At 49.4% G+C, this 14,203-nt stretch overlaps 1 protein-coding gene across 3 annotated transcripts in view; it reads left to right on the plus strand.

Annotated features, from left to right (window-relative positions):
• The first annotated feature begins 13,342 nt into the window (after positions 1–13,342).
• The window catches only part of LOC147114830 (uncharacterized), a 32,974-nt gene continuing 32,113 nt past the window's right edge, over positions 13,343–14,203 (plus strand). Inside the window, exon 1 of one of the 3 annotated variants that reach the window (XM_085992811.1) lies at positions 13,343–14,082. In XM_085992811.1, the coding sequence (XP_085848937.1) occupies positions 14,039–14,082 (44 nt within the window). In that variant the 5' untranslated portion in view covers positions 13,343–14,038. The remainder of the gene's footprint in view (positions 14,083–14,203) is intronic. The other 2 variants (XM_085992809.1, XM_085992810.1) reach the window with 2 other exon arrangements.

Below are 14,203 nucleotides of genomic sequence, written 5' to 3' on the forward strand. Positions count from 1 at the left end.
GGCAATCCAAGCACCAGCATAGCAACCAGGAGTATTTATAAACCGCAAGGGATATTGATCCATCAATGCGCAGTTGGTGTGTAACCACAAGAAATGGTTCATGCAAGTCTGTGCCGGATTCCCTGGGAGCTGTCAAGATGCATTCATACTGCAGCAGTCCAACATCCCAGACCTTTTCGTTCCATGAAGCAGACTTAAGGTATGGCTCGTAGAAGACAAGGGATAACTCCTTCAAACTTGGCTCATGACACATGTGAGGAACCCCACCAATGAGGTGCAGGAGCACTATAATGAGAGGCACATGACCACCAAGTGTGTCATAGAGCAAGTCATCGGAATGTTGAAGATGCACTTCAGGTGTCTAAGTAGGTCTGAAGGCACCTTCAGTACATGCCAGCGAGGATCTCCAGAATAATAGCGCAGCAGAGAGGATTACAGGTGGAGGAGGACAAAGCGGCTCATTACACATCTTCAGATGAGGAGAGCATAGAGCAAGAAGAGGATGTAGGTGGGATACCCATCGCCTGACCAGCTGTTTACATTGCTGCCTGAGATGCCAGCGATGCCTTAATATCGCGATGGTTCACCTAGTGTAAAATATAAGAAATTAAATCCTGTGGACCGCTCCCACCACCACGACCACCCTCCCCCCTCTCTTTGCACTAAACAATCCTTCAACCACTCATCCACCCATTGCATGTCCGCCCAATGGGTTCCTTCATGAATTGACATTCATCATGAAACAAGTGAAAGGGTGAGTTGGCACTCGGGATGCAATAATGAGCAAGACGTGGAAAGGGTGCTAATCAATAAACTTTATGTGGCATTATAAGAAAAGGAAACTTAACAATGTAACATTTTGTTAAACTCCCATGTGCACACCTTTGGTGAATTACAATTTCTTCAACTTATGCTTCTTACCGCTTCTACGTGGTGCATCCCGTGTGCCTTCAGCAGAGGTAGAGGCAGGCTGCTCAGATCTCTGCCCTGACTGCTGAGATGCTTTTGCCCTTTCCCCTCTGGGTTTTGGAGCCCGAGGGCCCCACCAAAGACAGCTCCACCTGCACCTGTGCAGGGGCAGATTTGGCCACTGGGAGAGGAGGCAACATGTTGGGTACTGGCTGAAGGGGGGCAACAGGTGAGAAGTGGGAGCACTTTGAGTGGAGTTCCCACTTCCATGTACCCTTTCGCCATCGTCTCTCTCCTGGACCAGCACCACATCGCTTCTACCACTCTGCTGCAAACCAGCTTGGTGGAGATCAGTGGCATGTTTTAAGGTCACGGATACATTATCTGTCATCCTGTTTAAGGCGACAGACATCTCCTGCACGGATGTGGTCATGGCCTGCATGGACTCATTTGAGAGCCTTGCTTGAAGTTCCTTGGAGGAGGCCACTCTCCATGGCAGACATTCTCGCAATTCCCTGCCCCACTAACAATGCACTACAATCAGGTTGGACTCCTCCATCCTCTCCACTATTGTGGCACATCTGTCAGTACCTGGCTAAGTTGCTGATCCACCTCTAGTATTCTCCTTAACAACAGGCCCCCGGGGTTCAGCATCTATGTCCAACAGAACAGAGCTTGGACAGGATTGCGCCCCCTGATGCAGACTCTCCACTTTTGACCCTGCCACCAGTGTCTGCTCGTGGTCTCTTGTGAGGTGTGAATCACTTGGTGAAAACTGAACTAACTTAGTGGACTCACTGAAGTGTGAATATTTGTGCTGGTGCTTGGCTGTAGGTCCTGTGATGGTGCACCCTCAGAAGAAATGAGATCCTCTGAGGAATCATCCTCATAGATGTCCTGCAACACTTGCTGTACTTGTGAAGGCCCTGGAAAACAAAAGGGATATGATTTAGTTCACAATCTTGACAAACACCATACTCAATCTTCTCATAGTTCAGTGATTGATGAAATAAAGTCAGCATATGTGTGTCAGAGATACTTGTAACTCTGTCACCAGCTATCTGCAAGCTCCCTGTCACTCCATCTCCGACTGAGAGGGATGCAGATGAGCCATTTAGCTCCTGGACCTCCTCCTCTGCATCTGTTAGCTGGACTATTTGTGGTGGGCCACCTCCAGTCCTCTCCCTCTGCCTTGCGTTTTGTGCTATCTTCTCCTACAATGGGCGAAAAGCTGTGAGTGAAGGTGAGGTATTCATCCAATGGATGCCGTGCATTCGGTGAGGGTGACTATGAGACAGATGCATCACATTGCATCAGGATTGAGGTGAGTGGCAACATTGGATGGATTAATGGGGAAGTGATAAAATGCATAGAAAGTGAAGGCAGGGTGCTTCTCAAAGTTGAGTGGGTGTGAGGAGTGATGTGATGAAGTATGCTTGGCAATACAGAGTGAAAGGGGGCGGGGGCTTAAACCACAGGATGTAGTTGAATGAGCAAATGTATTCACTTTTTCTGACCTGGTTCGGTCATTAAACCGCTTCCTACCTTGCATCTAAGACCTGGGCACAATGCTCCTGCTGCTCACCTCTTCAGCTGCCTCTAACCACGCCTTCTTGGTGGGAGCCACAGATTTCATCCTCCTACTGCTGGGAAAAGCATGTCCCTCCAGTTCTTGACTGCACCCAGCAGTAATTCCAGTGATGCGCCATTGAATCAGGGTACACCCCTTACTCTATGTGCACCATCCATCATGAACACCTTCAATTTCCAACTGTGCACTGTCCCTTTAAATAAAGCTGAGATCACATTGTGTGGGTGCGTATCATGCCCGCTGCACAACTTGGAGACGCGAAACCCGGAAGTCAAAATTATTTGTTTCAATTCAGTTGCGATCGCAGATTCTGACCTGTTAAATTGCCTTCTGGGTTTACCCATGCAATCCCAACCCCTCCCCCCCCCCCAGCTCGGAAGCCATCTTCAGATTATTATCGGTGCCTGCATGTTGGAGGTAAATCTCTCAACTTTACTGCTCTGGGTAGGGCAATGGAGTAATGAGTGTAATTGGAAAATTTGTCCACAGCAGCCTGGAATTTCCTATCTACAGAGTTCACCATTATTCTAGCACAGAAGTTCCAGGAAATTATGACATTAGTGAGTTATGCTATTTATTATGACACACCAGAATATCCTTGGCCATTTGCTGAGACCCTTGTTAAAACAGGTTGTACTGTCCTCCCTACGTGTATGTATCTGTACACAGTTAGACAGACAGCCAAACTCCTTTCAATAACGACATGGCAGTCAGGATGTAGCGTCCAAGCTCCGGTGTTTAATAATGCCACACTTGCATGAGGTCAATGAAACAATACAAATCAGTTGCATTGGGTTGGAGTAAAACTGAGAAAGAAAAAAGAAAGAAATGCACCTTGTTACATACATGAGATATAACTAACATCTAAACATGAATATGTAATGAAACCATTCAACTCACAGGCAATGCTTTCGAAGGCGTAACAATGTAAGATTACAGTGGATTAACTTGCAGCACGCTCCATGCTGATGTGACCTCTTTGTTTGCTATCACTATACTACTTCCTGTTGAGTGACCCTACTGGCCATTTCCATTTACTGCCACCTACTGGCGGCAACAAAACGAAACTCCTGCAATTATAAGGCAGAACACTCCCCACCTGGCGTCTATTAGATGCCACTACTTATAAAACATACAGAACTGTGGAATCAATAACACTCAGTCCTCCTTAGGTAAGAGGAGTACGACATCTGAGATGGGTCTGAAGAACGTTTTGACCGTCCCTTGAACAGTGGCCCTAGTGTTCTATCAGTTCATGGTGGTGTCTTGTGAGCAATGTTGTGATGTGGCTTTGATGTGGCAGGACAACAGGACTCCTTTCTTGCAAACTCAGTTCTGCATGCGTCAGCCGTCCTCCAATTCTGATGAAGCCGTCATTCAAAACTGGATTCAGTTTCCACAGTGAACTGGTCTTGGTAATGGTTCTTTTTTTAGCAAGTGCTCTGTGCTCCTCAGAGTACGCCTGAACTTGAACTGACCTGATGATAATGTTCTCAGCTGCAGCCAACTGTTCTGGGGAATGCGGCTTCCTGCACCAGTGCCAACCTCTGCATTTGTTTGACGAGCTGCCAGGATCGGACTTGTGAGAGCGAGTCACATGGATTAAGAAAGCTATGGCTCTAACGAGCGATCGCCAGGTTGAAAAGCGTTCAAAGCGCTCACAGGTAAGTAGGCTATCTTGGGTGTGAGTCATTAAGCTGATCACATGAGGACGGACCTCCACATCTAGATCTGGGCTGACGAGCTTGAATGATTCTTGTGCCATATGGTCAGCTTGGTCAGGTTTGCGTAAGAAAGCTGGCCCGGTAAACCACATTGTACTGGAGAACTGGGAGGCAGGCGCTGACCTGGTGGCGAGGTCAGCTGGATTCAGCTCTGTGGGCACATAGTGCCACTGGTCGGGGCATGTTGATTGTCTTATTCGCTGAACTCTGTTGTGTACATATCTGAAGAATCTCTTTGACTCATTGGAGATGTAACCAAGCACAACTTTGCTGTCACAGTAGAATTTCACTGCATCAAGCTTGAAATCTATCTCATCCAGGATGAGATCCGCCATCTCCACCGCTAATACTGCAGTGCATAACTCCAGGCGTGGTATGGTGGGCTCTGGCCGGGGTGTCAACTTCGCCTTTCCCAGGACAAATCCCACGTTGCTTTGGCCCTCATCATCCAGGGATCTCAGGTAGGCTACCGCGCCAATAGCTTTCTCGGACGCATCTGAGAATACACACAACTCGGTGCGTTTGGATTTGGAGAGTATGTCTGGTGAGTAGGTGCGTGGGATATGAAGATTTTTTAGATTTTTGAGAGACTTTCTCCATGTCTCCCATTCTGTTAACCTGCCTTCGGGGAGTGGAGAGTCCCAGTCGCTCGTGTCTGTGCAGAGTTCTCGTAGTAGGGCTCTTCCCTGAATAGTCACGGGCGCCACCATGCCGAGAGGGTCAAAGAGCGAGTTGACCATTGACAGCACTCCACGGCGTGTAAATGGCTTGTCACCTACAGACACTGCAGAGGTGAAGGTGTCAGATTCAATTTCCCAACGTAAACCAAGGCTTAGCTGGGCTGGCATGGTTTCGTCGCTGAGGTCTAAGTCTTTAATGCCCTTGGCGAGATCCTCAGCTGGAAAGGCCTTCATCACTGCTGCACTGTTTGAGGCAATTTTGTGCAGCCTCAGGTTGGACTGTGCTAATGAAGCTTGAGTTCGCTTCAGCAGGTTGATGGCTTCTGCTTCTGAAGGTAAGGATTTGAGGCCATCATCAACATAAAAATGTCTCTCCACAAACTGTCTTGTGTCTTTTCCATGCTCGTGTTCTCCCTCTTTGGCTGCACTTCTGAGCCCATAGATGGAGACTGCAGGGGAGGGGCTGTTACCAAAAACGTGGACCCGCATCCTGTATTCAGTGATGTCCTTTGACATGTTGTTGTCGCGATACCAGAAGAACCTCAGATAGTTCCTATGGTCCTCTCTCACCACAAAGCAATAGAACATCTGTTGGATGTCTGCGGTTACTGCTACGAGCTCTTTCCTAAAGCGAATCAGCACGCCAAGGAGGGTGTTGTTTAGGTCTGGACCCGTGAGCAGAACGTTGTTGAGTGAGATGCCACAGTGCTGAGCGCTGGAGTCGAAAACTACTCTTATTTGACTAGGTTTCTGGGGCTGGTAAACTCCAAAAATCGGGAGGTACCAGTACTCTTCTTCTTTGAGTGGAGGTGCTAATTCAGCATGGTTACTCTCGAAAACCTTTTCCATGAAGGCAATGAACTGTTCCTTCATTTCGGGCTTTCTATCTATTGTGCGCCGCAGTGATGCGAGGCGTGACAGTGCCTGATCGCGATTGTTAGGCAGAAGAAGCCGGGGTACCTTGAAGGGGAGAGGCGCAACCCAGCTGTTCGCCTCATCTTTGTGAAATTCTTCTCCATAACATTCATGAAAGCTTCGTCTTCGAAGGAGAGAGCACCTTTGTTGTCATCTTTTGTCTTTTCAAACACAGTGTGCCCCAGTTTGTCGTCAGCTCTGGTGTCAGCAGAGCACCCCCATGCTGTGTGAGAGAAATCACCTTGTTGCTCCCCGCCGTAGCTCGCTCTCTCTTTCGGTGGATGTGACTTGGGCAGGGAGTGAGGAAAGAGGGTCGTCCGCTTTCTAGCACATTGGTCTTAAAGGTGCTTACGTTGGGCTTGTGAGCTTGGCCTAGGCACACTTCTCCCACGAGCACCCAGCCTAAGTCGAGTCTTTGGGCAAAGGGGGCATCGTGTGGTCCGTTAACTTGCTCTCTCACCTTATACACCCTCACCACATCTCTCCCGAGCAGGAGGAGAATCTGGGCCTTTGGATCCAATGCTGGGATGCGTGATGCTATGGGCTTTAGGTGGGCATGGTGAAGTGCTGTCTCAGGCGTTGGTATCTCCGATCGGTTGTTCGGGATTTTACTGCACTCTATCAGTGGCGGTAAGTCTATGCTCACCCCTTCACTCACTGCCTCGGCACAGAACCCATCTGCTTTCCTTCCTGCCATCTCCAAGAGTCCGGCACAGGTTCTCAGTGAGTAAGGGGCTGGGCTACTCTCGACACCAAATATGTCAAAAAAGTCTGACCGTGCGAGTGACCGGTTACTTTGGTCATTGAGTATTGCGTACATGTTAACTGAGTGGTCGCACTGTCCTTGTGGGTAGACTCTTACAAGGCATATTTTGGAACACGATCGTCCTGTGAGGCCTTGGTCACACACCTCAGTGCATATGGAGCTCACTGTTGGTGCAGTGGGAAGGGTTCCCTTTCTCTCGTCTCCGGGCTCAGAGTCTTTGATGGTTGGCTTTTCCGTTGTGGGGGTAGGACCTGGGTGCATAGCTGTGCTGTGGCGGTCACTCTCACACTCCCTGCATCTCAACGCTATCCTACAGTCTCTTGCAGTGTGGGAAATGGAGGTGCAACACCTAAAACATATCCCATTACCTTTGAGGTAGGCTCTGCGTTCATCTACGGTCTTGTTTCTGAAGCCTCTACATTTTGCCAGCGGATGAGGCTTATGATGGATGGGGCAGTGTTTTCCGGGATCGTCTTCATTCTTTGCTGCATCTATGCTGATGTCGGTCTTTGCAGTGACATCCGTCTTATGCACAGATATAAGCATTCTTGTGCCTGCATACTTTGACATGGGCTTCTCATACTTTGAGGGTCCACTACAATAGCTGGACAGGGCAAAGCTTGGATCATTTCTAATTCTGGCTTCTCTGCAGATAAAGTTCACAAAGAAGGAAAATGGGGGAAACCACATGTGGTTGTCTTCTTTGAATTTTGAGCCTACGTTGATCCATTTTTCTTGGAGAGGGTAGGGCAACTTCTCCACTATTGGGTTGATGCCGCGAGCAGTATCTAAATAGGAGAGCCCAGGTAAGTATCCGTCTGTTTTGGCTGCCAGTAACTCCATTAAAAGGTCTCCGAGTTCTCTAAGCTTAAGGTAGTCTGTTACCTCTTTTAGGAAAGTTTTCCAGCTTACTGAAGAGGGCTTTCTCTATCACCTCAGGAGCGCAGTAACACTCCCTGAGTCTTGCCCAGACCATTCTAAGGGCTGTGATTGGGTCATTGGTGTACACAAACCAGATCCTACGGGCATGTTCTGATGATTCTTTGCCCAGCCATGATGACAATAAATCCAACTCCTCACTAGCACTCAGGCTCAAGCTGCCAGTGGCATTAAGGAAGGATGACTGCCATGCTCTAAAACTCTCTGGCTTGTCGTCAAATTTTGTGAGTCCTGTCCTTACAAGTTCTCTACATACCAAATATTGGGCAATGCCTGTCTTATTAGGAGTCTGTGCATGGGTTGCCAGAGTATGATCGCATCGGAAGGACTGCAATTGGATGGGAGACTGCCATGCCGGGTGACCTGTTCTAACTTTTGAAAAGGGTTCTTTTTTGATGTGTGGAATTTTGGCATAAGTACCTTCCAAGTGGTTGGGAGCGGCGGATTGAGGCACAGGTTTCTTCGGGAGTGCTGCAAACTCTCCTTCGTGTGACCAGTCGTCAATAACAAGGAAGGGGTCGTCATCAGTGTAGCGTGAATGATCCACCTGAGTGACCTCATGTTGGGCTGGTGATGGCGATTCCGTGTTCTCGTGCAATGGTTCAAAGTTTGGGAAGGAGGAGATGTCTGTGCGTGTCCTAGCCTGCTCCTGGACATAGTCGCTTGTCCGCCTCTCAGTGCTTTGAGGTGATGCAGGATGAGCAATGCTGCGGTGCTCTCCCACCTCTGCTTCTAGTGCCGCTTCCCATATCTCCGCCTCAGCAGTAGCGGCAGCTGCTTCTTTCTCAATGTGTAGTGCCTCCAGCGTGGTGTCCAACGTAGCAGCCTCTGCTTGTAGTCGGACCTTCTCTTTCTCCAATGTAGCAGCCTCTGCTTGTAGTCGGACCTTCTCTTTCTTCACAGCCAGTTCCTGTTTAGCAAAGGTCATGCGAGCCTGTGCCGCTTTAGCTTTAGCCCAGGCTCTAGCTGCTGCTACACTGGCTGTTGATGATCTAGATGAGCATGTACTTCTTGAGCTGGTCACAGATCTCTGCTCGTCTTGGAAGCTCTTGCCGTCCATGATTGCACCATGCTGCACTGCGAATGTTGCTTGTTGCGCCAGCTGATGACTTGCCTTTTTACTGTACTGTCCTCCCTACGTGTATGTGTCTGTACGCAGTTAGACAGCCAGCCAAACTCCTTTCAATAACGACATGGGAGTCAGGATGTAGCGTCCAAGCTCCAGTGTTTAATAATGCCACACTTGCATGAGGTCAATGAAACAATACAAATCAGTTGCATTGGGTTGGAGTAAAAACTGAGAAGGAAAAAAGAAAGAAATGCACCTTGTTACATACATGAGATATAACTAACATCTAAACATGAATATGTAATGAAACCATTCAACTCACAGGCAATGCTTTCAAAGGTGTAACAATGTAAGATTACAGCGGATTAACTTGCAGCACGCTCCATGCTGATGTGACCTCTTTGTTTGCTATCACTATACTACTTCCTGTTGAGTGACCTTACTGGGCATTTCCATTTACTGCCACCTACTGGCGGCAACAAAACGAAACTCCTGCAATTATAAGGCAGAACACAGGTAAAATGTAATTATAGCTCCGCCTCCATTCAAAACTGCGGCAATGATGAATTTCCTTGATTCATGATAGTTTTCTGGTGGCTGGAAGGCATGCTGATAAAGAAAGACACACAAACACCTCAAGTCAAGACTGAAACTGGTGACCTTGGAACTTGCTGATCTCACTGGGAAATAGAAATGGATTTCTGCTGTTGTCACGGTTTTTTACTTCATTGTACTTCATTGGCTGTAAAGCACTTTGAGACATCCTGAGGCGCTATATAAATACAAGGGCCGAGAAATTGGGCAAGGGCGGAAAACGGGCAGTGGCACAACCCAGCGCTATTTGCCTGCACCCATTCTAAGTGGTGCAGACATCATGCAAAATTCGTGCTGCCTGCTCATTTACATGATTGTAGTGCTGATCTCAGCACAAAATGCACTGCTGATTGGCTTAGCACTCAGCGGGGGGCCAATATCGGGTGCAATCTACTGGCCAATAAAGTTAGGCCTAGGCTCTCTCCACTACTTAAAGGGGAGGTGCTTTGTTGTAGAAACACCTCATTGTCAGGTGAGAAGAAGCCATGGCTCAACACCCTAGAGAAAGGGCGAGTCGTTTCTCAGATGCCACACTGGAGGCCTTGGACCTGGGGGTCCAACGTCAATGGGATGTCCTATACCCGCGTGGGGGCAAGAGGCCTTCAAAGGTAATCAGCAGAAGGATCTGGGAGGAGATAGCGCAATCTGTCACAGCGACGAGTGTTGTCCCCAGGGCCTGGATCCAGTGCCACAAAAAGTCTAATGACCTCAGAGCTGGTCAAGGTGAGTGAAGGCTTCAGCTAATTCCATGTCCCACCACCTGCATCACAAGCCTCACACACTGCTCAATGTACCACACCCCCATCACTCCCCTACCAACAATCTCTAGCTATCACCACTCATGCCTCACAATCATAGCTTCACTTCACACTCACACCCACATCTCACACCTTGCACACACGACCAGCTATTCAACATGGCAGGCACATCAACCAAACACATTGCACCACACTCACTGACACAATTCCCTTTCTCTTGCAGGCCAAGGTGGCGCACAGCCACCATGACCAATAGCAGATGAGAGGCGGCCAAGCGAGGATTCAGAATTTAACCAACCTAGAGGAATCAGTGTTGCAAATAATTGGAGGGGCTGTGACAGAGTCCGTGGCGAGGGGAGAAGTGGAAAGCATCACTGATGATGATGAAATGCTCATACCAAATCCTTCTCCTCACATTCCACTTCCCCCTCATCCCACAATCTCTTCTCACTTACAAGCTACTGATGGTGTATGCATGGATATCTTGCTTTCCCCCTCCCCTCACCATAGCCTGACCCATGTGCCTTTCTGCTTTCAGATACCCAAGAACAGCCAGCAGCCCAGCCTACCCCTGAACATGAGGAAAGAACAGACACTGGCACTGCATCTGACACTCACAGAAACCAGCTCAGAAAATTGCGTTGTGTGTATTTTAGAGGGTAGTATAGAGGTATCTGCACGTGGTGAGTCACCGGGCACAAGCAGACTGCAGCCAGGCCAGGGAGAAATGGTAGATTGTGTGCCAGCTCCCCAGAGGGCAAGTTCGCGCCCGAGTTCTACTCTACAGGACTCAGATGATGACCACGATGGGACGGCCTTCAGAAGAAGGGTGATGGCTATGCACACGGAAATGCTAGGTACAATGGCAAGCCTGCCAGAGAGCCTCTTGTCAGTGTCAAGGAGCATGGAGGAGTCCAGCTCCAACACGGGGCTTTGTGCAGAGCTTGGAGCCCATGATTTCCAGGATGGAAATGATGGGCAACTACAGGAGAGACCTTGTGGACCCAAATATGCTGGTGGGTGTGATGGGCGATCTCGCAGCTTCCATTGCAGCATAGGCGGAAGTGACCCAATGTCTCACCACAGCAGTGGAACCTCAGACTGCTGCCATCGTTGCTGGGTTTATGAGTGTCGAAAGGGGCTTGCAGGGTATTGCAGCAGGCCAGCAATCTGTTCTCCAACAGATTACTAGAATTGCTGAGGCGCCGCCCCAGGGGCGTGGCAGTGGCTCCGTGGAGCAAGAACCTGCTGTCCCCTCTCACGATGACAGCATTCCTACTCCCAGCACTGCCACTCCGCCAGTGACCTTTCTGCTGCCTGTCAGCCAGCCAGTCCAGACTGCTGCCCATGCCGAGGTGGTGCAGTCTACAGCCAGGCCTTCTAGGTCCAGAGCTGCTTGAGGTTATGCTGCAAGGCCATCTATAGTCTTCCACACTTAAAGTCAGTAGCATTCCACCAGTCATGCTGCAGCCACTGGGGGAGCACTTCGTAGGGGCACTGGAGTAAGAAAAGGCACACGAAAGACAGACACTAAGGAAATGCACAAGGGTGATTAGTTAACTTTGTTCTTTTGATTTGAATTTGATAAATTTATGAATTTTGTTTGGATTGTGTGTTTTGTGGTGGGTCTCACCTCAGCTTTGTGCCCAGAAGGACGCTGTGATGTTCCCTGACAGAGGGATGGTATGATGGGGAAGCGGTGAGCAATGGGAATCTGGGGTTTCATTCACTGGAATCAAAGTCTGATGAGGTGCTCACAGACAGCCTGTCCGGAACGGGAATCTGCTGCCTGCCTCCTCCTCTTCCTCCTGAGGTGGTCCCGGAACTCCTGGTGGCAAGGGCTGTGCCCTCATGATGTCCAAGTTGTGCACTACAAAATGGGACACCCACTCTGTTGACTACTGGGGGGCTCCTCCTGAGAAGTCAAGGCAGTGGAAACCATTGCTTTAGCACCCCGATGGTCTGCTCCATGACGTTCCTTATGGCAGCATGGCTGTCATTACATGAATGCTGGCCACGAGTGGTGGGGTTGCAGAGGGTAGTCATCAGCCAGGTGCAGAGCAGGTAGGCCTTGTCTCCGAGCAGCCACCCTCATGTGTGACGTGGTGGCTGGAAGATTGCTTGCACACCGGACTGACGCAGGATGAAGGCATCATGACTGCTGCCAGGGTAGTGGGCATTCACCAACATGATGCACTGGGCATGGCCGCAGAATAACTGCACATCAAGTGTGGTAGCCTTTAGGTTACGGAACATCTCAGGCTTGGTATACAGTGCCCACAAAGCCATGTGTGTCCAGTGAATGGCGCCCTGCACCATGGGGAAGCCCGCTATCCTAGCAAAGCCACATGCACGCTTGTCCTGCTTCTCTGTTCAGAGGACAATGAAGTCCCTTCTCCTGGAGTACAGTGCCTCTGTGACCTCCTGGATGCAGTGATGGGCAGCAAACTGGGAGATGTTAGCTATGTCACCTGCTGCAGACTGGAAGAATCCAGTGGTTAAAAAATTGATAGCCACAGTGGCCTTGAGGGCCACTGGGAGAGCCATTGTCGTCCTGCTCTGAGGCTGCAGGTCTGCTTGCAGGAGGTAGCAGAGTTCTGTGACCACCTCCTTGGTGAAGCAGAGCCTCCTAATACACTGCTCCTGGCTTAAGTGCAGGTAGGAGAAGTGCTCTCAGAAGACCCTAGGTGGGTAAGGCCTCCTGCTGAGAGCCTTCCTGCCCCTTCTCCTCCTCCCTCTGCAGGCATCTAATCCTCTTTTTCAACACCTTCGCTCCACTTCCCTTTCATACTCGAGCGCAAGGGGGACTGCAAGTAGAGCCCCCATGACTGTGAGCAAGTGGTGTGAGTAGAAGCCTTTAAATGAGAAATAAGGCATTCTCCACTTGCAGCAACACTCCCTGTGACCTCAGCAACTTTAAAAAGCTCCAAACGGTTGCACAAACTTTGACAGAGCTAGTAAAACCGAAAAAGCAAGTCAGCTGCAAGTTGCTGATGATCCCTTTAAGTGGCACTGCTGGGGGAATCCTTCCTGTTGCTGAATGCTTGGTCAGCTGGTCGTGATTAGGAGAGGACATTAAAGGGAGCGGCGACATCCAAAATAGCAGATTGTGCAGCAAATCAGCGATGTACACACATTAATGTCACGATCTGCCTAATGTAAATATCTGGAGCACTGCCAACCTCCCCAAAATGGTGTCTGCTGCAGAAACCATTTTTTCATCAAAATGGGCCTTAACGGCAGGCGATAAACCCCCTGAATTTCTAGGCTAAGTTCTTTCTTTACAATCAGTCCTGTAAACACCTCAAAAACAAAATTAAGAGCTATCAAAATGAATGTTATTTTTACTTTCTTAATTCCCTAAGGAATACTTTTTGAGTATTTCAATTATGCAAAGCACTCAAAGTACTATGTGACCTTTAATAGTTATTGGCTGCACCATTCCTGGTTTGCCAGTATTCTCAATGTGAGGTATTCAACCGTTTTCCACTATATTTTGGCGTCAATTTGCCGCTGGAGGGTCGGGGTGCCCAACAGTCTAATTTACAGCGTTCGTCGCAATTTTTTTGTTCTGATGAAAGGCTCGTGGACCTGTAAGGTTAACTCCGTTCCTCTCTTCACAGAAGCTGCCTGACCTGCTGAGCACTGCCAGCATTTTCTGTTTTTTTATTTCAATACTTGCTGGAACTCCTCTTACTGTTTTGTATCTTGTTGTTCTGCTTTTTTTTTTTGCACGCTTCATTTCCTTTTCCCTGCGCAGCGTGTAACCATCTGCTCCTGGCACTTGCCGCCGCTTCGCAGGTCCCGGGCTCCCGCGAGCCCCTGGCATCACGTGCTTGAAAGTCGCCCATGCGCAGCTTGGCATAACCCGGCCCGGGGGGTGTGGAGCATGCGCGTCAGGGAACTGGTGCCGGTGCGCAAGCCGGCGTCATGTCTCCCACAGAAAATCAGTGCGGCCGGGAGCTGAAAGCCGGGGGTCATGTGTCAGCCCCCGCCGGCAGAGACGTGACAGGCTGATACTTAGAGAAACACAAAAAAAATAGTTCGACGTCGTGTGTATAGTTTTGTTTTGCATCATCATCATCATTGAGAAATGGCAGCGCAGAAACGGAAAGCGGCCCCGAGCCCGGCGAGCGGGTGAGTGACCGTCAGAGCATCTCTTCGGGCGGCCCGGAAACAAAGCGAGAGCCTGGGCCCAGACCCAGACCGGGTGGCAGTTTGCTGCTCGGTGCTCGGCCTTTCACCCGCTCCCAACTCA

Source organism: Somniosus microcephalus, chromosome 7 (genome assembly GCF_052327205.1).
Source record: "Somniosus microcephalus isolate GS21.2 chromosome 7, FLI_Smic_1.0, whole genome shotgun sequence".
NCBI classification, from domain to species: domain Eukaryota; kingdom Metazoa; phylum Chordata; class Chondrichthyes; order Squaliformes; family Somniosidae; genus Somniosus; species Somniosus microcephalus.